The sequence below is a fragment of the Mustela nivalis genome, assembly GCF_964662115.1.
Source record: "Mustela nivalis genome assembly, chromosome: Y".
In the NCBI taxonomy this organism is placed as follows: Eukaryota; Metazoa; Chordata; class Mammalia; order Carnivora; family Mustelidae; genus Mustela; species Mustela nivalis.
Window position 1 is genome coordinate 29480629 of NC_139041.1, and position 26160 is coordinate 29506788.

At 39.0% G+C, this 26160-nt stretch overlaps 1 protein-coding gene and 1 long non-coding RNA gene across 34 annotated transcripts in view; one reads left to right on the top strand and one right to left on the bottom strand.

Annotated features, from left to right (window-relative positions):
• The window catches only part of LOC309856894, an 81275-nt gene extending 59679 nt beyond the window's left edge, over positions 1–21596 (bottom strand). The window contains exon 1 of one of the 2 annotated variants that reach the window (XR_014307395.1): positions 21524–21596. This is a non-coding gene — a long non-coding RNA (uncharacterized lncRNA). The other variant, XR_014307396.1, reaches the window with a different exon arrangement.
• A 33-nt stretch (positions 21597–21629) lies between these two features.
• Positions 21630–26160, top strand: part of LOC309856860 (centriole and centriolar satellite protein OFD1-like) — a 52545-nt gene continuing 48014 nt past the window's right edge. For 7 of the 32 annotated variants that reach the window (XR_014307373.1, XR_014307374.1, XR_014307375.1 and 4 more), the window contains exon 1: positions 21762–22328. Coding sequence is in view for 28 of the 32 variants with exons in the window: in XM_082718587.1 (XP_082574713.1) it covers positions 22236–22328 (93 nt within the window). In the remaining 4 variants the exon portion in view is untranslated. Of the gene's footprint in view, positions 22329–26160 lie in introns of all 32 variants that reach the window. The other 25 variants (XM_082718584.1, XM_082718588.1, XM_082718567.1 and 22 more) reach the window with 17 other exon arrangements.

Here is a 26160-nt window from a genome sequence, read left to right on the forward strand (position 1 = left end):
ATCATAGTTTTGTAGTAAAGCTTGAAATCTGGTAATGTGATGCCGCCAGTTTTATTTTTGTTCTTCAACATTTCCTTAGCAATTCGGTGGGAATGCAAGTTGGTGCAGCCACTTTGGAGAACAGTGTGGAGATTCCTCAAGAAATTAAAAATAGAACTTCCCTATGACCCTGCAATTGCACTACTGGGTATTTACCCCAAAGATACAGATGTAGTGAAAAGAAGGGCCATCTCTACCCCAATGTTTATAGCAGCAACGGCCATGGTCGCCAAACTGTGCAAAGAACCAAGATGCCCTTCAACGGACAAATGGATAAGGAAGATGTGGTTCACATACACTATGGAGTATTATGCCTCCATCAGAAAGGACGAATATCCAACTTTTGTAGCAACATGGACGGGACTGGAAGAGATTATGCTGAGTGAAATAAGTCAAGCAGAGAGAGTCAAGTATCATATGGTTTCACTTATTTGTGGAGCATAACAAATAACATGGAGGACATGGGGAGATGGAGAGGAGAAGGAAGTTGAGGGAAATTGGAAGGGGAGGTGAACCATGAGAGACTATGGACTCTGAAAATCACCCTGAGGGTGCGGGGCAGTGGGAGGTTGGGGGAACCAGGTAGTGGGTATTAGGGAGGGATTGCATGGAGCACTGGGTGTGGTGCAAAAATAATGAATACTGTTACACTGAAAAGAAATTTTAAAAAAACTATAGGGATACTTGTTAAGCAAGATCTGGTATCAAATTTCTAATATAATCTTAACAATATCTATTGGGATAAGAAGTATTTTTTTCCCTATCAGATAATGTATGGACTCACTAAACACTAGTGGGATTAATAAATGTCAGAAGGAATTCTAAGGTTTAAAAAAGAAAAAGAGTTGGTAATTAAAAAAATATATCATAGTTATTTTTATTTTCCTTAAAAAAATCCATTTATAGCACGTAACTCCTTTAGCACACATTGTTGAAGTGTCTTTAAAAAAGCAACTGCATTTTCAAGCAAGTGAATAAACCTGAGTCAATGAACACGTCTAATTTGAATGTTTGCTATCAGTTATTTCAAAGTTTTATCTCAAAAGTTATCTCAGAGTTTATCTATTTGTCTCTGCCTTTCTTGTTCTCCACTTTATTTTCCTCTCACTTCTCCATTTTTCCTTTATATTCTGCTCTGGTTTCTTCCCACCTTCGGGCTCTTTCCTTTCTATGATCTCTTTCTTGAGATCATACGGTAAAGATGGAGTAATGAGCCTCTACATTTGTGAAGCTAAATGGCAGTTGGTTGAAAGAGGCATTATTACAAATTCTTCTAAAACAGATTGTCACAAGATCACATGATGCTGTCGGTTTGTAGGCACTAGTCATATTCATGAAACAGTGTGGTACCTAAAGACAATCTACTGGTTTTGTGGCTTATTATTAGGATCTATCTCCTTACTCTGAGGAGTATCATTAGAGTTCAAAACTAGCTTCATAAGTACTCTTAGAAAGAGTTAAGATGGCGATGGACATCCATTACTGGGATGTATATTAAAATGTGGCCTTATACCCTCCATGGATAATGGTAATCTATATCTGAGTATGTGTCTCCACGCTACTCTAACAAAATATCTCAAACAGGGTAGTTAAACAAACAAACAAAACAGACATTTATTTCTCACAGTTCTGGAGGCTGCAAGTCCAAGACCGAGACTTGGTCTCTCTTCTTGGCTTCTCACTGTGGGCTTACATGGTTCATACACATGAAGAGAAAACAAGCCCTGGGATCTCTTGCCTTGCTAATAAGGACACTAATCTCATCATTAGTGCTTTAGCCTTATGATCTCACCTAAACCTGATTACCTGCCAAAAGGTCTGCCTCCTACCTTTGTCAGAATTGAGGCTTGTGGCTTCAACATGTAACATTCGGTTATAAATATTCAGTCTATATGAGTGTGGTACTCTCTGATTTCACCTTATTTTATTTTTCCCTCCCTACCCCTATGATCCTCTGCTCTGTTTCTTAAGTTTCACATATAAGTGAAACCATATAATTGTCTTTCTCTGACTGACATATTTTGCTCAGCGTAATATCCTCCAGTTCCATCCACGTCAGTGTAAATGGTAAGTGTTCATCCTTTCTGATGGCTGAGTAGTAGTCCATTATACACAGATAATAGATATGTGATAGATAGATAGATAGATAGACAGGTGATTGATAGATGATCTAAATACCTTCTTATATCCATTCATCTGTCAATGGACATGTTGGCTCTCTCCAAGTTTCACTCTTGTGGACCTTGCTCCTATGAACTTTGGGGTGCAGATGCCCCTTTGGATTGCCACATTTATATTTTTGGGATGAATCCCAGACTAGTTCAATTGATTTTTTAAAAATTTTTAATTAAATTTTTAATTTTTAATTTTTTGAGGAATCTCTATACTGTTTTCCAGAATGGCTGCACTAGCCTGCAATGTATTGGTGTATTCCTACCAACAATGTAAGAGAGTTTGCTTTCTCCCATCGTATTGAAGAGACTGTTCTTTTTCCATTGGATATCTTTCCTGCTTTGTTGAAGATTAGTTGGCCATAGAGTTGAGGGTCTATTTATGGGTTCTCTATTCTGTTCCACTGATCCACATATCTGTTTTTGTGCCAGTGCAATACTTTCTTGATAAGGATAGCTTCATCATAGCTTGAATGACAGTCTGAAGACTGGCATTGTGAAGCCCCAGTTTTGGTTTTCTTTTTCAAACATTCCTCTGGATATTCAAGGTCTTTTTTGGTTCCACACAAATTTTGGGATTATTTGTTCCATTGCTGTGAAAAATATTGGTGGTATTTTGATAGAGATTGCATTGAATGTGTAGATTGTTCTAGGTAGCATAGACATTACAACAATATTTGTTCTTTCAATCCAGGATTATCGAATGTTTTTCCATCTCTTTGTGTCTTTTTCAATTTGTTTCATAAGTGTTCTGGAGTTTTTGGACTACAGATCTATTACCTCTTTGGTTTGGTTTATTCCTAGGTATCTTAGGGTTTTTAGTGCAATTGTAGATGGGATTAACTCCTTAATTTCTTTTTATTTTGTCTCATTGCTAGTATATAGAAATGCAACTGATTTCTATCAGTTGCTTTTATATCCTGCCACTTGCCTGAATTACTGTATGATTTCTAGAAATTTTTTGGTGGAGTCTTTTGGATTTTCCACATTAAGTTTCATGTCATCTGCAAAGCGTAAAAGTCTGACTTCTTTGGCAATTTGAATACATTTTCTTTCTTTTTGTTGTCTGATGACCGAGGCTAGGATTTCTAGTACTACATTGAACAACAATGGTAAGAATAAATATCCCTGCCATGTTTCTGACCTTAGGGGAAAAGCTCTCAGGTTTTCCCCATTGAGAATAATACGCACTGTGGGTTTCTCTTACATAGCATTTATGATATTGAGGTGTGTTCCCTCTATCCCTACACTGTGGAGAGTTTTAATCAAGAAAGGTTGCTGTACTTTGTCAAATGTGTTTTTTTTTTTTTTCCTGCATCCATTGAGAGGATCCTTTGGTTCTTTGTCCTTTCTTGTATTATAGTATTACAATGATTTCATCTTTGCAGCCCAAGAATAAATCCCACTTGGTCGTGGTGAATAATCCTTTTAATGTACTGTTGAATAGTATTTGGTGAGCATTTTTGGCATCCATATTCATCAGGGATATTGGTCTGTAAGTCTCCTTTTTCACGGGGTCTTTGGTTTTGGGATCAGGGTAATGCTGGCCTCATAGAATCAGTTTGGAAGTTTTCCTTCCATTTCTATTATTTGGAATAGCTTCAGAAGGATAGGTACTAATTCTTCTTTAAATGTTTGGTAGAATTCTGTTGGGAGGCCACCTTGCCCTGGATTCTTGTTTATTGGGAGATTTTTATTACTACTTCAATTTCTTTACTGGATATGGCTCTTTTCAGGTTTTCTATTTATTCTTTTTTTCTTTCTTTTTTCTTCTTTTCAGTTTTGGTAGTTTATATGTTTCTCGGAATGTAAACATTTCTTCCAGGTTGTCTGATTTGTTGGGATATAATTGCTCATAATATTCTCTTATATTTGTCTGTATTTCTCTGGTGCTGGTGGTGATCCAACCTCTTTCATTCATGATTTTATTTTGTTTTTCATAAGTCTGCCTGGGGAGTTTAGTTGATGAGTAAAAAGAAGGACCACATGCATCCCAATGTTCATAGCAGCAATGTCCACAATAACCAAACTATGGAAAGAATGGAGATGCCATCCATTTTATTTTATTTTTTATCTTATCTTATTTTATTATTATTGTATTTTATAATTTCCTTTTATTTATTGAATTTTATTTTGTTTCTTTTCAGTGTTCCAAGATTCATTGCTTATGTATCTCACACAGTCCTCCATGCAATATGTGCCCTCCTTAATACCTACCACCAGGCTCACCCTCCCCTCCCCTCCAAAATCCCCGTTTTGTTTTTCAGAGTCCACAGTCTCTCATGTTTCATCTCCCTGCTGATTTCTCCCAATTCACTTTTCCTTTCCTTCTCCTAATGTCCTCCATGTTATTCCTTATGTTCCATAAGTAAGCAATACTGTATGATAATTGACTTTCTCTGCTTGACTTATTTCACTCAGCATAATCTCCTTTGGTCCCACCCATGTTGATACAAAATTTGGGTATTCATCCTTTCCGATGGCTGGCTAATATCCCATTGTATATATGGACCACATCTTCTTTACCCATTCGTCTGCTGAAGGGCATCTTGGCTATTTCCTGATGGCTAATGATGATGAGCATTTTTTCCATGTGTCTGCGAGCAGACATTTGTATGACATTTGTATGTCTTCTTTGGAGAAGTGTCTGTTCATGTCTTCAGCCCATTTTTTGACATGATTATCTGTTTTGGAATGTTGAGTTTGAGGAGTTCTTTACACATCTTGGATATCAGCCCTTTGTAGTGTCATTTGCGAATATTTTCTCCCATTCCATGGGTGACCTTTTGTTTTGTTGACTGTTTCCTTTGCAGTGCAGAAGATTTTTATGTTGATGAAGTCCCCAAAGTTTATTTCCACTTTTGTTTCCTTTGCCTTTGGAGATGAGTCTTGAAAGAAGTTGCTGTGGCCAATGTCTAAGAGGTTACTGCCTATGGTCTTATCTAGGATTTTGGTGGATTCCTGTTTCACATTGAGGTATTTCATCCATTTAGAGTTTATCTTTGTGTTGCTTAACTTCTTGGCATATAGCTGATGGTAATAATTTCTGATGATTTTTTCTATTTCCTTGGTGTTAGTCGTGATCTCTCTCCCCTTTCATTCATAATTTTATTAATTTCAATCTTCTCCTTTACTTTTGGATTTGTTTTGCCAGTGGCTTATCAATCTTATTAATTCTTTCAAAAAACCAACTTCTAGTTTAATTGATGTGTTCTACTCTATCTCTAGTTTCAAACTCATTGATCTCAGCTTAATCTTAGTTATTTCCCTTCTTGTGCATGGGGTTGGCTTAATTTGGTGTTGATTTTCTAGTTCTTAACGTGTAAAAAGAGTTGATGTATTCAGGATTTTTCAGGTATTTTTGAGTGAGGCTTGGATTGCTATGAATTTCCCCCTTAGGACTGCCTTTGCCATATCCCATAGGTTTTGGGCCAATGTGTCTTCATTTTCATTGGTTTCCATGAATTATTTAAAGTCCTCTTTGATCTCCTGGTTGATCCAAACATTATTGAGCAGGATGGTCTTTAGCTCCCACATATTTGAATTCCTTCCAAACCTTTTCTTCCGACTGAGTTTCAGTTTCAGAGCACTGTGATCTGAGAATATGCAGGGAATAATCTCAATCTTTTGGTATCTGTTGAGACCTGATTTGTGATCCAGTATGTGCTCTATTCTGCGGAAAGTTCCAAATGTGCTCAAGAAGAATGAATATTGTGATATTTTAGGATGGAATGTTCTGCATATATTAATGAGGTCCATCTGGTCCAGTGTGTCATTCAAAGCTCTTGTTTCTTTGTTGATTTTCTGCTTAGATGATCTATCTATGGCTGAGAATGGTATGTTAAGATCTCCTACAATTAATTTATTCTTATTAAATTCTTATTTATTATCTTATTAATTATTCTTATTTATTATCTTATTCTTATTAAAGTCTTAATAGTCTTATTAAAAATAAGACTATTTTGGTTAACAGTTGGCTTATGTAGTTGCCTGCTCCCATGTTGGGGGCATAAATATTTACAATTATTAGATCTTCTTGGTGGATAGACCCTTTCAGAATGATGTAGTGTCCTTCTGTATCTCTGAGTACAGTCTTTAGCTCAAAATCTAATTTATCTGATATAAGAGTCACTACCCCAGCTTTCTTTTGAGGCCCATTGGCATGAAAGATGGTTCTCCATCCCTTCACTTTCAGCCTGGATGTATCTTTAGGTTCAAAATGCATCTCTTCTAGACAGCATATGGATGGGTCCTTTCATTTTATCCAGTCCATAGCCCTGTGCCATTTTATGTGACCATTTAGGCCCTTCACGTGAGAGTGATTATTGAAAGGTGTGTTTTTATAGTCATCATGTTGCCTGTGAAGTCCTTGTTTCTATAGATTGTCTCTGTAAATTTCTGTTCTATGTCACTCATGAGTTCTTTCTTCTTTAATAATACTCCTACCCCTTAGTATTTCTTGTAGTGCCAGCTTGGTGGTGACATAATCTTTTAAACCTTGTCAGTCCTGTCAGCTCTTTATCTCTCCATCTATTCTGAAAGTCAGCTTTGCTGGATAAAGTATTCTTGGCTGCATGTTCTTCTCATTTAGTGCCCTGAATATGTCTTGCCAGCCCTTGCTGGTTTGCCAGATTTCAGTGGATAGATCTGATGTTATTCTGATGATCCTTCCTCTGTACATTAGCAATCTCTTTCCCTTAGCTGCTTTTAAGACATCTTCTCTGAGTTTATGACTTGTGAACTTCATAATCATGTGCCTGGATGTCTTTCTACCCTCACTGATCTTGGCAGATGTCCTCTCTGCCCCTAGGACATGAGCAGTTGTTCCATTCCCCAGATTAGGGAAATTCTCATCTAAGATTTGTTCAGCTGTAACTTCTAGTCCTCTGTCTCTCCACACCCTTAGGGATCGCGATAATTCTGACATTGGAATGTTTCATGGTGTCATCTATTTCCTTAAATCTGTTTTCATGTCTTCTAAGCTGTTTTTTCCAGGCCTCCTCCTGATTCTTCTTTTCTATCAGTTTGTATTCTAGATCACTAATTCTCTCTTCTGCCTCGCTTACCTTAGGTGTTAGAGTATTTGGATTAGATTGAATCTCACTGATAACATTTCTAAGTTCTGTGAGATCAGCTCTCCCATCCATTCTTAGAGATTCGATATTGTCACTAATGGTCATCTCCAACCTAGCCATTGCCTGGGTAATTGTTATCCTGAATTCTATTTCCAATATATTGTATATGTCCATATCTAATAGTTCTGAGACAGAGGTCCCAGTCCCTGGATTTTTCCTCCGTTGGCACTTCCTCCTCTTAGTCATTTTGGTGAGTGGTGGTTGAGGGGATGTAAAGCTGAATATATCAGCCACAATCCAGGCTAGGTGCACCCTGCCAAGTTTCAGAGCATTTGGAAGTCACCTCCAAAAACAAAGAAAAAAGAAAAAACAGAGAGAAGAAAAGAGGGGGAATAAGAGAAAAAAAAAAAAAACACAGCCAAAATGAGTACCAGAATTAAGATTTATAAGGTACAAAAACAAGTATGAACAAACAAAAGGACCAACAAAAGAAAGAGAAAAAAAAAAAAAGAAAGAAAGAAAGAAAAAAGAAAAACCCAGCCAAAATGAAGCCCAGAATAAGATTTGTCTAGTATAAAACCAAACACATTGGCAAATAAATAAATAAATAAATAAATAAATAAATAAAATAAGATGGAAGATAGTGTTAAACCCTTGATGTGGGCAAAGAAAGTTATTTCAGTTCTTCCTGGGTATATCTTGTTATCTTTGTAAAAGGACTCAAATTTCCAGAGATACAGGGAAATTAAAACTGGTTTATAGGGGCACCTGAGTTGCTCAGTGGGTTAAGCCTCTGTCTTTGGCTCAGATCATGATCTCAGGGTCCTGGGATTGAGCCCCATGTTGGACTATCTGCTCAGCAGGGATCCTGTTCCCCCCCTTTCTCTCTGCCAGCCTCTCTGCCTATTTGTGGTCCCTACCGGTCAAATAAATAAAGTAAAATCTTAAAAAAAAAAAAAAAAACAACAACTTGGTTTATATATAGGGGTAGAATTGAATAGGGAAAAATGACTACCTTGAAGCTTTTATCTATTTATTTATCTACCTATCTAGACAGATAAATATATATAATATATAATAAATATATACTATATATAAAAATATATAAAATATATATATATATTTAAAGAAAAGGAAAAGGTATAAGTATGAAAAAAGTTCAAGTTAGAAAGTTATTATGGAATTTTATTATGGAATATGTTGTATATTCCTCTAGTTGTAATGGTAAGTAGATTAAAAGATGAAAGAACAGGAATTGTGAGAATGAATAAAATAAAAAAATTTAAAAAAAGAAGAGAAAGAAAAGAAAGGTTGTATCTATTAAATATAACAGGTCTTGAGGCAATACTGGGAGGTTTATATATTGTTTATATATTTATAAATACATACATATATATATATATATATATGTATATATATATATAATATATTAGAGCTAATATATTGTTTGTCTCTGATGTTGGGGTTTTATAGGGACACTGTCATGGTTGTCCTCGTGTTCTTTTGGCATGCCTTCTGGGGGATGGGCCTGCTGTGTTGTTTTTCAGTCAATCCTGCTTGACTTGAGACAACCTGACCCCTATCAAGGGGCTGGGCTCTGTGGAAACTAGTTTTTCAGGCTTTTGTTCTCTGGAGGTTTTTGTTCTTTGGCAGCTGTTTTTCTGCCTTTTGGAGGGTCAGAGCAAAGTAAACTGTTTGCACCCAGACCTGTACCTTAGAGAGAAACCTTAGTTTGCTCCACTCTGGGTGGTCCAGAACACACAGACTCCCCTTCTGCCTGTACACTGTAACCTGCCACAGGTGGTGTGTACCCTCAGCCACTGTCTGGTCACCCAAGGCCTCTGCTTGTCTCTGCACCCCCATGGTACTGAATCTACAAGCCATACTTGTCTGAGGGAGCCCAATCCTGGGGGGAAGCCCAGGCTCTGTCTGGAGCCCATGCTCATGCCAGGTGGACTGAGACCTGGAGGCAATGCAGCCTTTGGAAGGCTATGGGTCCAGGCTATGGCTCCATTCCTGGAGCCCTGCCAGGTTCAGGAATGGATGGGCACTGGCTGTGTCAGCCCTTGGGCTGTGGGCTTAATTCTGTGCCTGTGGCCATGGGATCCCACTGTTTGCCCCCAAAGACCCTTTAGGTCTAGTTATGGAGCACTGGGTATTATATATAAAGAATGAATTTTGGCACTACATCAAAAACTAGTGATGTATTGTATGATGACTAACATAACACAATAAAAATTTTAAAAATAAAATAAGTATAAAAAGGAAATAACTTTAGCATTTGCTGATTGGAACAAGATATTCTGGGCAAGTGTCTTCAAGTCTCACTTACAGAAAGGGATGAGAAACACTTACTTCTTCCCGTTCTCTCTACCTTTGCAGTTGAACTAGAATTCCTGGGGATCTTCAATTTAATCTCTCCCTCCTAGCTTGAGAAATAGAATCACAATCCATCCTCACTCTCTGCTTCCCTCTTGTCGTGGAAATATGGCAAATAGCAGATGCATGTCTTAGATTTTCTTTTACTTACAGCCTAAGAATTGTCAGAGGTCAATATCAGTGGATGGAGAGTCTGGTCAGACATTGAAATAGGGTCATAAGCTGATTGAAAGGAGCACTTCATCAATCGAAAACCTGCAGTGTATTTTTAACTTGGTTTCATTGTTAATACAAGGTGCTACTCATGCAATGTAAGGGTTTGAAATATTTTTAAATGACTATAAACGAATATTTTATGTTACCAACCTGAACTAACTTAGTCTACTAAAGTAATTAAGTAACAAATCTAGTAAAAATCTATCTTTAATACTCTAAACAATTATTCATAGAATAGATCCTCCCAGCAAGAAAAGAGTCAAATGTACATACCCTCACATGGGAAATATATCAAATGAAAATTGATGGTATTAATTTAAAATACATAGTCACTCTTAGAAAAAAAATTGTAATGACTGAACTATCTGTACATATAAAATAAAAAAAGCTTTAAATGTAAAATCTAAAAATAGTATTAGATATTGTAATACTGTAAAATGATTTTTTACCTTGTCGAACAATTTCAGTAATAACTTAAATAAACGGATACAACATTAGATTACAAAGGAAGATTTAATATTTTGAAACTTCTATAAAATTATCAGGAGGAATAGAAATTTTACTAAGTATTATTGTCTACTTATATTTCTTCTAAAAATCATCATCTGTGTTTTCATATGTCTAATGAAACATGCTAGGTGAAAATTTTATATTAGCAAGGTTCATTTTTTAATTTAAACTTTTACAAGGTAATGAATACTTCCAGAATGTTTATTAAAAATGGTCATGGAAAAGACTAAATATATAATATATGAAAGGCACATTTTCAGGAGAGGGAAAATGTCTCAAAAGAAATATCAAATTTAACCAGCCTTCAGTTCTGTTTTTCAAATGAAAAAAAAAAAAAAAAAAACAGACATCTTTTTCTCATTTGGATTAGATTACTAAACAATATTCCTAATTAGGCTGAATCATTATATCATCACAAATACTCTCAATTAATTACATTAAAAGAAAATTAAACACTTGAGAAAGTGAAAAACATATCTCAGAATATTGGAGAACCCACATAATTTAACATCTAATTTTAAAAAGCCAATTTTACCAGTATGTATTAATTAAAATCTTTTTAAGTTTTAAGAAAGTAAGTAAATCCCTTTTTAAAATTATTATTTTTATTATGTTATGTTATTCACCATACAGTATATCATTAGTTTTTGATGTAAGATAATTTCTTTTATTAAGGGAAGGAGATATTATTATATTTTTTGAGAAAATAATGGAAGTGTCCATCCAAATCTCTAAAAATTGTGATTTCTTTCAAATAAATTACTAACCAAAAGAAGGAAAAAAATCAAGAAATTGGTACCCTCTTTTAACAAATAAATGGGCAAAACAGTAAGATGAATAAAAAAATTTTTAAAAAATGCATATTCCATTTTGCCAAAACTGGGAGGCAAACTACAAAATATTTGTTAAGGGTTACTGGAAGCAGCTGAGTATGTACAAGAGTAAGGCTGAAAGTAATTGCTGTAGACTTAATAATATACACAGCAATTTTCTGAAGAAGGTATTATGTTGCCAGTTTTACAATATGGAAATGTAGGCAAACTAATTACATAACTTTGCCAACGTTCAGCAGGAATTAGTGGAAGACAGTGAATTCTGACCAGGGACCCTCATCTAAGCTAACATGTAAACTATCATGTTTGAGCCTTGTCAAGACCGAGAGATCCCCAATTATGACACTTTCAGACTGGGCTCTGCCTTTCCATCCTTTATTTACATAATTACAAAGCAACCCCAATTTTTTTTTTTCTTGCAAAACTTGATTTCCTAAGAAACTTCCTGCACTCCTTTGTTTTTCCGTAATTAGATCCAAAAAATGTCAGTAATTCAATTAATGATTAGTAGACATTTACATTTAACTGTACATTTCTTAAAATTGAGATATTTTAAAAATTCTGATACAAAGGCAAAGTTATACAACTTTTTTTTCTGAGGCTTAAGACAGTAAAGATGATTCTTTTGCTCTTTCCTTATTGATTTCTTGTTTATAAAGTTGCTTAATGCTACTAATGATTTTTATCGATTCAAAGTAAATTCAGAGTTGTAGATATGGGGAGGTCTACTTGGTACATTTAGCACTTCCCATCTACTGAAGGCTGGGGTGGGGGAGGCAGTGAGCAGGAAGAACTCAAACCCAGAAACAGATGCCAAGACCAGTTAGGACCATCTTTCAACTAAGGTCAGTGAAATCTGACTCAAGTCTAAAAATGAAAATGCTCTTCCACTGTGAATCCATTCTACTCAATTCATTAAAGGTGGCTCAGTTTGTTTCAATAACTAGCATGATAGAATTAATGATTCATTCCCATTCCTCCTCCCCTTTCTCCTAATGATGATTAAAAAATAACAAAAAATTCACTGGTTTTGACAAGGACTTCAAGTGGGCAAAAAAGGGAGAACACAGAGTGGTGGTCAGGCCAAATGTCCCAAGACTGTAAAATGCTGGCAGAGGTACAAAAGAAGTGTGAAGGGGGGAATGGGAACATTGCCAAGAAGAGTGGGATCTGAGAAAGAGAAGGACATCAGGAACTTTGTAGTGAGTTGTTCCTTGCATCCAACACATACATGTCATCCAGCAAGGATCTCCACAGCTTCTGTAAGGCTTCCTGACATGGTGTTTTCTTTATTCAGAATGCCTCAGCCTGCTGAGGTGAGCCTTGAGGTAATAACAGGCAGAAATGGTACATACCAGTGATGTGTCTGCCTTTGGGGGAAAAAATCCAAAATGGCACTAATAGAAACTCAAAGTCCATTGTTGAAACTGGCCACTTTCAGAGAACTCCTCCTCCAAACATCTTTAATCACCCACTAAATTAAACTCCCCCAATTAAATAATTATAATATAAAATTAAATTATAATTATAATTTAACATTATACATGTGCTAATGAAATACCACCATAATTTCATGGCTAATACATGATGTCTCCTAGAAAAGGAAATGACTGGACATCAAAGGTAAAAAGATGTATGTCAACTACACAACAATTAAACATTCTTAAAAATAAGAAAAAAAATTAATGAAAACAAACAAACAAATAAATAATCCCCCAAAGAAGAAAAAGAAATATGAATGGAAATATGAATGGTTTCAGGTTCTTTGTGTGCATTTAGTAACTATGTGGCTGTGAAGTTCATGCTGTTCAAGAGCTTTCATGCAAAGGAATAGCAAATGTAGAGATCAATAAAGCTCTGATGATCCTGCACCCTCATGAAGTAAGAACAAAGACACAAGGGAGAGCAAAGACCAAAAAATGCTGATGTGAGGAAGATAGTAACTATGGAAGAAGGAATCTATAAAAATGTAATGTTCTCCTGGGAACCTGTTTCTCCACCTGACCTATTCTGTGGAGCAGGCATGAGAGCTCCATTCATGCTCTGTCCTCTCATCCCTCTCCTCATCCCCACTAAAGGAATTTAAAACTGGCATATGTCTGGAAGTGCCTCCTGAGTCCATTCAGAGTACTGATGGCTTTTGTCTGAGTTGGAGATATGGATTCCAACTGACTCAGTGATATGGCCAGATGGGTTGCCTGATAAGACTTTACCATCAGCTGAGCCAAAAATGGAATTAATTCCCCCAGCTCTGAGGCATTTACCACTTTGTGAAAGAGTGAATCAAAGCATAGAGGTTCATCCATTAGCCCAAGTTCACGAGGTGACCAAAGAATTTTGGCATGGCTAAAATTCAGATTTAGAGCTCTTACTCCCAGATCCCAACCCAACCTCATTAATCTCTCTGATCTCACATGTTTATTCACAACTAGTCACCCCCACAGACACTGAGTGCCACCCACACAGAGTGCTATAGTAATATAGGTGCACCTCTCCACCCCTACTCACTCAAATTTCTGTTCCAGTCTTCCCTATTTTTCGGGTCCTCTCAGGGGTTCCTCAATCCAATTACATCATTCCACCTAATAATATCTAGGGCCACACAACAGTTAAAATCATGCTTTCTGGAACCACACTCCCTCAGTATGAATCCTAGCTCTACTCCTTACTAGTTACATAAAGTTGGCCAAGTTAATTTCTGTGCGTTTCTGTGTGTGAAATGACTATGGTTATAATGACACAGGACTCAGGAAGTAATGTGGTAAATGAGCACAGAGCCACTTCTTTGTAAAGATATGCTATGTTTTCAAATAGTTTCCCCACTTGGGCCTTTGGAAGCTGTACATGCTGATGTTCATCCACATTTTGGCCATATTACCTCACATGCAAGGCATAATTTCTACCACACTGACCCATCACTGCTTCACAAACATTTTCTTTTTACTTCCCCACTTCCATTATTTTACAAGTATTTTCCCAGATTGGACTGCTCTTCCATCCCCATTGTTCTGAATCTAGATGGCAAGTGTGACCTAGTCAATCACAACCACACTCCGAAGCCCTCTCCTCTATAAAGCTTATCACCTAGAGTCCCCCACACCCACCAATGACCCCATTTAATGTACAAGTTCTGGGTCAATACAGCATGATTCGAAACTCCTGCTCTTCTCCAATATTTGTGTGACCCTGGGAAAGTCTTTAAAACTCCTCATATTTGAATTTCTACCTCAAATATAAAATGAGGATTACATTAGCACCTCATTTATAGGATTGTGACTACTATGTGAGATAATGTACTTGACTCGGAAAAACAGTGAGCAAATACTAGCAGTTGATTTTAGAAATATGCCTATTGGTTGAGCAGATATACGTCTTCAAAAGGTAAAGCAAATAGCACTGGTAAGGCAGGTTTAGAGGTCACTGAAAACCAACATTGATGGCAAAAATTGAAACCCTTAAATGCATAGAAGCTTTCAATATCCACAAACTGAATACAGCTTAACACAGAGTGAAATCATATTACTTTCCAGCTAGAATTTCAAGGTTTTCCAGAAATTCTGTTAATTCTAGTTTCCTTTAATAATTGTTGGCCAAATAAATAACGAAATGTCCACTTTGACCTCTCTCTCAGCCATCTTATCAATGACTGGAAATAACAGCAAACAACAAACAAAAAACAACTCACTGTTCTCACACCTTTTTTCCTCTTTGCCCTCTCACAGAAATCCAGGTTTCTGTTCTTCATTCTTTGACAAAAGTCCACAGATTCTATGCCAAGAGTCTTTATCTAAATACGTACACAAATCCTTAAATGTATCTGAAAAGCATTCAGTATTGGAATGCTATATGGACTTTCACTGGGAAAAGGACATTTATGAGATGGTTCACAACTTTATTGGTATAACTTGGTTCTATTCAGCTTACACATTACTTGGCAGTGTGTGAGCACATTCCCTGAATGCCACTGACAGGAAGTATGACACAATTCAGGAAGAGCTGGAAAATTGCAGTATGTTGGGAAGAATGAATCCATGGGAAGTTGGCAATTACTCTTAGAAATTCCATTTGCAACTGAGTTACTCAGCTGCTGGACAAATTTGTATGTTAATTAATCTAACTAAACTTTTTCCAATGATACCATGGTATGTCAGCAAGAGGTTGGTCAGCTTAGGCCTGATCTCTTACTTAAATTTTCCTAGAACTATTGACAATAAAATGTGCCAGAATTAGTGACCTTGCAAGTTACAGACATATATACAGATGTAGTTTTAACATAGATTAGGAGTACTAGGGAGCATATCGTCATTAGGGTTATAGGTGTAAAAAGAAAAGAAGAGAGAAAGCAAGATGGCAGAGGAGTAGGAGACTAAAATATCCTTAGGTCCCAGGAGTTCATCTAGATAGTTATTAAACCATTCTGAACACCTACAAACTCAACAGGAGAGAGGGGAGAAGAAGAACAGCAATTCTAAGAACAGAAAATTGACCACTTTCTGGAAGATAGGATATGCAGAGAAGTGAATTCAAAGCGACGGGAAGCTAGACCATGGTGGGGAGGAGCAGCTCCCAGCAAGTGAGAGAGCAGCAGAGCACCAAAGCTGAACTTTTAGAAGTCTGCTCCACTGAGGGATGTCGCTCCAAAGGCTAACTGGGGGTAGAGTCCTTGTGGGGACAACAGTGTCACAGAAAGACCAGGTGTGTGAGTGTTGCAGAGCTGCCAAGTATTAGAGTGGAAAGCTGGCTACAGAGACAGAGCTGGCATTGTGCTCTCAATTTAGGGTTACTTGAAGCTGTGATCCAAGGCATAGCTCAGCCACTGCTCTTGGTGCAGAGACCTCACAAGTGGCAGACCCAGAGAGACCCCCTCCTTCCTCCTCTGGGAAGAGCAGTGTGGAAGTGTGTGGCAGGAATCTGCTGGGTTTGGAGACTCCAAACGAGGCCAAGTGCCAGAGGTAGAAACACTTGATCACAGACCAGGTGAGCATGGATTGTGGTCGAGACCACGGAGATGGGAGGGATTGACTGCTTTTCTCTGAGGGTGCTCTAAGGAGCAGGGTCCTGAGCTCTTGGCCCCTACAAGGCCAGAGATTGGGGGGGCGGGGATGGAGTGTGTGGCCACCATTTTTGTTCCCATTCTCTAAAGTTGTACAGAAAACATTCAGAGAACAAAAATTCCTGAGCAAATTACTTCGCCTGGCCCCAAGCAAGGGCGATGCAATTCTACCTTGGACAAAGACATTTGAGAATCACTGCAACAGGCCTCCATCCCTAAAGATCAGCAAGAACATCCAGCCAAGACCAAGTTCACTGATCAATGAGAACTGCAGAACTCCAGAGCTGGGCGGAATACAGTATATAGAATTCATGGTTTTTTCTCCCATGATTCTTAAGTCTTTCAAAGTTACATTTTTTGAATTTTATTTTTTTCTTATTCTATTTTTAAAATTTTTCCTCTTTCCTATTTTGACCTTTTTCAACTATTTTATCTTATCAATACCTAAAAATCTTTTTAAAGTTTCATTGTTATAGTCATATTTTATCCCTTCATTGTATTTCATCTTATTTTTTGTATACATCTAGGTTTCTTTTTCTTTAAAATTTTGGGATACAATTTCTTCTAATAGATAAAATATACCCCGAATCTAGCATGTGGCTTTGTTCTAGTCTCCAGCCTGATGACATTCTCTCCTCTTTTTTCCCCCTATTCCCAACCAACCTATCCTATCCTATCAACTCCATTTTTAGAATCTCATTAAATTTTCATTTTTAAAGTCATGTTTCATCCCTTCGTCATATTTATCCTTACTTTTGTGTATGTGTGTGTGTCTGTGTGTGTGTGTGTGTGCACATATGTTTTTCTTTCTATAAAATTTTGGGAGGTAATTTCTTCTAAAGGACCAGAATATACTCAAAATCAAGTGGGTGACTCTGTTCTATTCAACAGCATATATATATATATATATATATATATATATATATATATAATTTTCTATTATTTTTTCCCTTTATATATCATATATATATATGAAATCTAATATTTTTACCATTGTATGTTACATACTTCTTGTCCTGGGCTGCTTTCAGGATTTTCTCTTTATCACTGAGACTTGTAAGTTTTACTATTAAATTATGGGGTGTGGACCTATTTTTATTGATTTTGAGGGGGTTCTCTGTGCCGACTGAATTTTGATGCTTGTTCCCTTTGCCATTTTAGAGAAATTCTCTACTATAATTCTCTTCAGTATCCCTTCTGTCCCCATCCCTCCTTTCTTCTTTTTCTGGGATTCCAATTATTCTAATATTGTTTCATTACATGGTATCACTTATCTCTCGCATTCTCCCCTCATGGTTCAGTAGTTGTTCATCTCTCTTTGGCTTAGCTTCTTTATTCTCCATCATTTGGTCTTCTGTATCACTAATTCTCTCTTCTGCCTCTTTTATCCCAGCAATAAGAGCCTCTATTTTTGACTGCACCTCATTAACAGCTTTTTGATTTCAACTTGGGTTTAGTTTTTTTATTTCTCCAGAAAGGGATTTTATTTTTCCAGAGACAGATTCTCTAATATCTTCCATGCTCTTTTGAGCCCAGCTAGCACCTTCATAATCATCACTCTGAACTCTGGTTCTGACATATTACAAATGTCCATATTGATTAGGTCTCTAGTCTTTGGTACTGCCTCTTGTTCTTTCTTTTGTGGTGAGTTTTTCTGCCTTGTCATTTTATACAGATAAAAATAGATAAATTAAAGAAGAATAGACAAACTAAAAGGGTGGCAAAGACTCCAGAAAAAAATACACTAACCAAATCAGAAGAGACCCAAAACCTGGGGGAGAAAAAAAAGGGGGGGAGGAAATCACATAAAAATCACATAAAAATCTCTCTCTCTGCCTGCCTCTTCACCTACTTGTGATCTCTTGTCTGTCAAGTAAATAAATAAAAACTTAAAAAAAACTAAAATTAAAATTAAAAAAAGTGGAAGAGTGAGGCCCAAAATGCCAGAAGGAAGGGCAATGGCAGAGGGGGTAAGGGGAGTCCTGAAGATGCAATGTTGCCAGTGTTGAAGAGGGAAGAAAGGGCCGGAAGGCGAGTGGCCTCTGGAAGTTGGAAAGCACAAAGAAACTGATTCTTCCTGACAACCTCCAGAAGGGAACACAGCCCAGTGAGACCCACGGCAGATGTCTGTGCCACACACAAGTCAGGTAATATATTTGTGTTGTTTAAGCCACTCAACTTTGTTATAGCAGTAGACAGCACACGTCAGAGCCAAGAAAGCTGCAGGAATGAGGGGCAAAGGATATATTTGAAGTGCTCACAGAACGTAGGTGCGTTCCATAGGGAGACTGAGGAAAAAAAGAAGTTCACTTACCCCAGGACAATAGTTTCCAAGCACTGTAGAAGGTCAGAGGGAGGGGAAGGAAGTGGGGGACGGTGATGAGTCAGTGGGAAACTTCCTGAGGAAACCTGGGGATAATCTAAGTGGTTTTCTTGCCCAGCATGCCTCCCTAATGCTTACCACAGAGCCCAGTACAAAGTAAGCATGCCACACTTGGGGAATGGTTCTTCAAGGATGGGGGCAGTAGCTGGGGCAGTGTCGGGTGAAGCCAGAACACAGGAATGAGAGGCATGCTGGGACCACCTGGCCTCAACACAGAAAAGAACCTTCTGAAAGTTCTAGTACTGAGGCCTTCACAGTCTCAGAGGTCTGCTTGGGGAGGTCTGTGATCAAATGATTAACAGCACTTTTGTGAGAAGTTGAAGTTTCTACACTTGTGAAGAAACTCCCATAACCACTGATGGGAGTTGTTGACTCAAGGACTCTCACCTGGGATGAAAACAGTAGCTGTCCCTGACGGCTAGGTAATTTGAGCTGTTTGAGAGAGAGTGACAACTAAAATCAATGTGGTGATCCAGAAGTCCTAGACTAACTTGAACTGGAAGAGGGCGTGTACATGATGTAAGAAACAGGGCACTAACTAGTAAAGAACACAAAAAAATAATCATGTATCTGTGAGCCGGGCATCAGAAGGGCTGTGAAGCACAAAATGAATGGAAATGTGTGAAATAAGTTAAGAAAAACAAAAACCTTCTTAGACTACAATCAGGAAGAAGGGGAGAAAGGTCACCTGGTACACAGGATGCAGATCTGCTGAACTTCAGTTTTCTCAAAGAGCCTGATTTTCCTTTTTTCAAAAAATTATTTATTTGACAGAGAGGGGGAAAAGAGAGAGAAAGATATCACAAGTAGCCAGAGAGGTGGTCAGTTGTGGGGGAGGGGGTGGGCAGGCTCTCTGCTGAGCAGAGAGCCCGATGCGGGGCTCAATCCCAGGGATCATGACCTGAGCTGATGGCAGAGTCTGAACCCACTGGGCCACTCAGGAGCTCCCTCAAAGAGCATGATTTTCTAATAGCAAGTGTGACAAAAAGTTAGGTGGGCTAGGAACCTCAAGACAGGTCTATTTTTTAAAAAAAGACCTCTCAATAAATACAGATCTTCCAGTCTTAACAAACCTTACATCTTTAGCTAACAAAAGTGGCTGTATACTCATCAGGGACGTAGGAAATCTCAGGAACAAAACTGTCAAACCACGTCAGATAGGTAAGTTTTAGGTTTTTCAGAAACTTATCTTCTGTAACTGAGTACTTTCGGCATAGATTAAAACAGCAAGAGAAACACGTATGAAATACCTGCATCCGGTGAAAACACAGGTTAGGAGCTTTTAATTAACATTAACATGAATCCGCAGACAAAAATTAAGTGGTTAGTCAAAGTACTGGTTATATGAGAACAAGTCCTGCCAAACTTAGACTTTCTGTTTTGGAAGAGAAATCCGGGATATGGCAAATCATTGTATGAAGTAACCTGAGAATTCATCGTATGAAGTAACCTGACAACAAACTGGAGATTTGTGGGTCCAAGAAGTCCATGGTACTGTCAGAGCTACAATGGGACGGGGTTGCAGGCAGCACTGGTTTTATTTGTTGAGTGAGGGACCACTACTACCAGACTCGAAAGTCAGTGCCCAAAGAACTTAAAAGTTGTACAAGTTGGTTGATATAATGGGAAACCATCATGTGACATTAACCTAGATCAGCTCAACATTTTAATTGCTTAAGTGAGGGACAGTTTATCACACCGAAGGATAACACCTTGGGCAGCTAATAAACTGGAAGGCAACACTAAAGGTTCAACAATCCCTGCAGGTTAAGAGAATTTAAGTGAAATGAACAAGATAGAATTTAAGAGAAGGCAAAAAATAAATAAATAAATAAATAAATAAATAAATAAAAACCAGGAAAAACAAAAATCCAAACTGTACAATAGGAGAGAAACCTAGATTAAAAGCAGCTCATCTACAATGCAAGCTCAGTAAGGGGCAGTAGTCTGATACAGGAACCCAAAAAGCTAATGCCAATTTGAGGCTGTACTAAGATCATGTCCTTTTGACACCTCCAGGGAACATACGCACCTCTGGGAATCTCGTTTTAAAAGGGTCAATAACTCTGAACTGTGTGTTGGAAGGAATGCTCTGGAAAGGAGCTACTGAAGGAACAGAGAATGTTTAAATGGGAAGGCCTTTCTGGGGGGTTGGGAGTGAGATACAGCAGTATCTTACCTTCAAATATAATGTATGTGGTCCAGAGGAAAAGGGGTATGATAGGGGATGGCAAATGGGTTATCGCTGGTGAGCCAGTTCTAATTAGCCCGCAGTGACGGCCGGGACCTGGTGCTGAGAACGACTGGGACAAGGAAGATCTGTAGCAGGAAAGATGGCTGTGATCGAAGGGCAGTACGTAGGTGTGTACCAAGTCTTTAAAGTCTGGGTGACAGATTTATCCCAAACTGCCCAGAGGACACGCTTACGGCTGCGTCTTTGAGGTTACCTGGAAACTTGTTCGAGACAATGTTACCAAGCACTTTGTTACACGCTATCAGGCTGCTTGTGAGAGGACTAATCCCCGCCCCTCAGCGGACAGGGCCCACAAATTTTCCAGCTCCAAATGACAACAGTACGGCCGTTAAAAAACCCTGCATTCGCGGACTGTCCCAGTGAAAGGCAAAATGAAGCAAAGGCCCCGAGCTGATCGACACTTGCGGGCTAAAACGCGATGTGCGTCGGCCCAGTGGCCTGGGATGTGACCGAACGGGGACTGGCCAGGTCCGATCCGGTTGTCCCCGGGCGGACTGGAGACTGGGCCAAAATCCGCGTCACACGGGACCCGGAACGTCCCCTGGACCTCCCGCCCCCTACTCACCCCATCTCCTACCTGCGGGGAGATGCCGCCAAAGGAAACAGTCACTTCCCTCAGCCGACCCGCGCTTGGCAGCCTCTGTCAGAACTCCCCGAGAATCCTCGCGAGAGTCCGCGGTTGCGATCTCGCGAGAGGTGGGAGGAGCTTCCGGCCAGAGGGCCGCGTAACCCAGCGCGTGCGCCATAGTAGTGACGACAAGGGCGGTTCCGTTTGGCGGGCCTTGGGGAGGGCGGGCTCAACGCGGAGCCGGACGAATTCCGGTTGGTACCCGGTTTTCTCTTGTTGCCTCACTACCGGTCCTCGCCCTCCAGCCGCGTGGGAAAGTCGCGTGTGGACCACGACCCCGCCTACCCGTCAGAACCAGTGAGAACGGAAGTGCGAGTCGGTTGGAGTTCCTAGTCCAGAGCGAGAGCCGAAGTGTTCAACTCCCCTGTTCTTCCCGACTGGTCGGGGGCAGAGACCGAGCCCTGAACGCGGGGACTCCTCCTGAACCTGCAGCTCAGGCGGGGTGTTAACTCGGGCCCAGGCAGGACGGGCGGGGCGGGAGGCGGGGGAGTCGGGGGCAGGGGAAGCTGGCAGCTAGCGGCTCGGGTACACACACTGGCTGCTCCCCAGGGACCTGTTGTTTGTTTCCGCTGTAGCTTCTTTTCCCCTGCTCAGCCTCTTAGGGTTTCCCGGGAGGCCACTGGTCTGTTTTCAAAAATTCATGGTCCATCTGCCCGCCGGGTAACCCGTAACCATTTTTATCTTCCAGGTCACTATGCACCCCGAATCTGACGTGTTGAGTCAAGATGAACTGCGAAAAAAGCTTTACCAGACGTTTAAGGATCGGGGTATACTGGACGCGCTCAAGGTATCCGTTTTAGCCAGATCTTTTACACAACTTTTACAAGTTAACCTGTAACACGCAGTCCAGGTTTAAAAACATTCAAGTCTTGGCTTTTAAAAGAGTAAGCCATCTCAATGTGGTTTTCATTTGATTCTCCTTGAGCACTAGTGATGATAAACATTTTTCATGTGTCTGATAGCCATTTGTATGTCTTGATTGGAGAAGTGTCTGTCCATATCACCTCACACCAGTTAGAATGACCAAAATTAGCAAGACAGGAAACAACATGTGTGGGAGAGGATGTGGAGAAAGGTGAACCCTCTTACACTGTTGGTGGGAATGCAAGCTGGTGCAGCCTCTTTGGAGAACAGTGTGGAGATTCTTCAAGAAATTAAAAATAGAACTTCCCTATGTCCCTGCCATTGCACTCCTGGGTATTTACCCCAAGGATACAGATTTAGTGAACAGAAGGGCCATCTGTACCCCAATGTTTATAGCAGCAATGGCCACGGTCGCCAAACTCTGGAAAGAACCAAGATGCCCTTCAACGGACGAATGGGTAAGGAAGATGTGGTCCATATACACTATGGAGTATTATGCCTCCATCAGAAAGACTGAATACCCAACTTTTGTGTCAACATGGACAGGACTGTAAGAGATTATGCTGAGTGAAATAACTCAAGCAGAGAGAGTCAATTATCATATTGTTTCACTTATCGGTGGAGCATAACAAATAAGGAAAACATGGGGAGTTAGAGAGGAGAAGGGAGTTGAGGGAAATTAGAAAGCAAGATGAACCATGAGAGACTATGGACTCTGAAAAACAATCTGAGGGGTTTGAAGTGGTTGCGGGGGAAGGTTGGGGGAACTAGGTGGTGGGTATTAGAGAGGGGATGGATTGTATGGAGTACTGGGTGTGGTGAAAAAATAATGAATGCTGTTTTTCTGAAAATAAATAAATTAATTTAAAAAAAAGTAAGCCATAGTTTGTATTGCTAAGTTACATTTTTATGTTCCTGTGTAACTCTTTGTAATGGAATACAGGTCTTAAAATGGTTTAGTTTGACTGGTCTTAAAAGAGCATATTCAAATCATGGGTTTACTGGACTGATATTAAGGTGATAGTGGGTGGCTTTGTAAACTGAACACATTCTAGTAAAGTTGGACTTTTATAAAAAAAAAAGTTTATAAATCTGGTTTTCAAGTCCTGAGTTAATAATTGTACTCGCTTTTGAATGAAGGAAATAGACACCATATGGAAAACAATAGGTGAACGATTTACCCAAGAATAATTTGGGAAATGGGAAATTTCTTGCTTAAAACGTATTCAAATATATAAATATTTGGGCAGCAGATACTAGTACACATGAACAGCAAAGAGTAGGATTAGCTCAAATGTTTTTGTTACTGTATACATTTCAAAAGTATATTTTGTATTTGAAATGTCAAATTAAGAGGGCACCTGGGTGGATTAGTCAGTTGAGCCTCCAGCTCTTAGTTTCAGCTCAGGTCATAATCAAGGTTGTGGGCTCAGCCCATAACCAGCTCTGTGCTGCGGATGGTGCCTACTTAGGATTTTGCTTTCCCCCTCGCTCTGCCCCTACCGCTCTCCCTTTCTTTAAAAGAAAGTGTTAAGGAAAAAGTGAGCTTTTTAAAAAAAAATTTTCGTTCTCCCATTGTTTTGGTAACTTAAATCATGAGATTAATCTGAAAAATATAGAAAAAACATGGGGAAAATCATGGCTAATACAGCTACTAATTGACATAAGAGTCTTTCTTTTTTTTTTTTTTTTTTTTTAAGATTTTATTTATTTGGCAGAGAGGCAGGCAGAGAGAGAGGAGGAGCTCTCCTCGCTGAGCAGAGAGCCCGATGCTGGGCTCTATTCCAGGATCCTGGGATCATAACCCGAGCCAAAGGAGTAATCTCCATTCCCCAATGCAGAGTTTGAACCCACAACCTGGAGACCGTGAGAGTCCCATACTCAGTTGACTGAGCCAGCCAGACACCACTCTTTTTAATCTGATATTATATGGTGAACATTTTCCGATATCCTTCAGAGTCCTTGAAATTCTCACTTTTAATGGCACCAGGCTTGTCTTTGAATGCATGGGTGATTTATGAAGCAATTCCCTGTTAAAGATTTACATTATACCCAGGCCAGCCCATTCCTTCAGTTGAATCTCTCACTTTTTGCCTCGTCTAGGTTAAGTGACATTACTGAACCAAAAGCCCGAGTTTGGTTTGTTTTTGGTTTGTTTGAAGATTTTATTTATTTGACAGAACAAGAGAGCACAAGCAGGGGGAGCTGTAGAGGGAGAAGGAGAAGCAGGACCCTGGGATGATGGCCTGACACAAAGGCAAATGCTCAACCATCTGAGCCATCCAGGTGTCCCCTGAGCTTTTTTTTTCTTAAAAAAAGAGAGAGAGAGAGAGAGAGAGAGAGAGAGTGAGTGGGCAGGTGCTCCAGCAGGGGGAGGGGCAGGGGGAGTGGGAGAAGCAGATTCTATGCTAAGCTCAGCCCTATTGGGTTCCATCCCAGGGACCTGAGATCATGACCCAAGCTGAAGTCAGATGCTTAACTGACTGAGCCACTCAAGGGCAGAACTTTAAGGCTCTCAGTATATGGGTCTTGTTCTAGAAAGATTGTTAATAGTATATACTCCACGAGCAACTTAATAATACTTATCTCTCCAGTGATATTATCATGACTTTTTTTTAAACATTGGAAAATCTTTAATATTCCATTGATTATTAATGAAGTTGCACATATTTTCTGGCCATTGGTATGTTTTCTGTGGATTGGCAGTTTATGTTCCTTGCCCATTACCCCCACCCCAGTGCTGTTTTATTAATGTATAAGATTTTCTTTTAATTGAAAATATCAGGGTGCCTGGGTGGCTCAGTGGGTTAAACCTCTACCTTCAGCTCAGGTCATGATCCCAGGGTCCTGGGATCGAGCCCAACGTTGGGCTCTCTGCTCAGCGGGGAGCCTGCTTCCTCTCTCTGTCTGCCTCTCTGCCTGCTGGTGCTCTCTCTCTGTCAAATAAATAAATAAAATAGAAAATTTCTTTTCCAATTTTGCAGCCATACTTTATCTTGATATTCAGTTCTATTGGCTCTAAATAGTGATATACATTTTTAATATGTTCAAATCTATTTTTTTTTTTTTTGCTGATTATTCTCAGTTCTTCTCTAAAAGAACAAATATTCTTTATTTTTAAAAATGTTTTATTGGGGTGCCTGGATGGCTTAGTGGGTTAAAGCCTCTGCCTTCGGCTCAGATCATGATCCCAAGGTCCTGGGATCGAGCCCAACATTGGACACTCTGCTCAGCAGGGAGCCTGCTTCCCCTTCTCTCTCTGCCTGTCTCTCTGTGTACTTGTGATTTTTGTCTCTTTTGTCAAATAAATAAATAAAATCTTTAAAATAAATAAATAAAATGAAAAGGTTTTATTTACTTATTTTTTCAGTTAACTCTGTAACCCACTTGGAATTAATTGTAGTGAATAATGTATTAATGTGCTTTCTAATGTCGAATGATCCTTGGATTCCTGGCCATGGCATACTTTGTTTTACTGTGCTTCTAAATTTAGATTTGAGTGTTTTATTTGTAGTCAGAAATGATACTGATGTATTCTTATCCTTTTTAAGCTGTCCCTGATTGGGTTTGATATCAGGATTATGTTACCTTGATTCACTTTTAATAATGTGTATCTTCTAGAGAAATAATGTTTCTTTTGTGTAGCTGGCTGTTCAGTTCTGTTATCCCAGCTTTACCAGTAGCAAGACAGATTTTTACTTACTAATCTGAGATAATTTGTGTTTTCTCAGTTCAGTGATGGTGGCCTGAGTTTT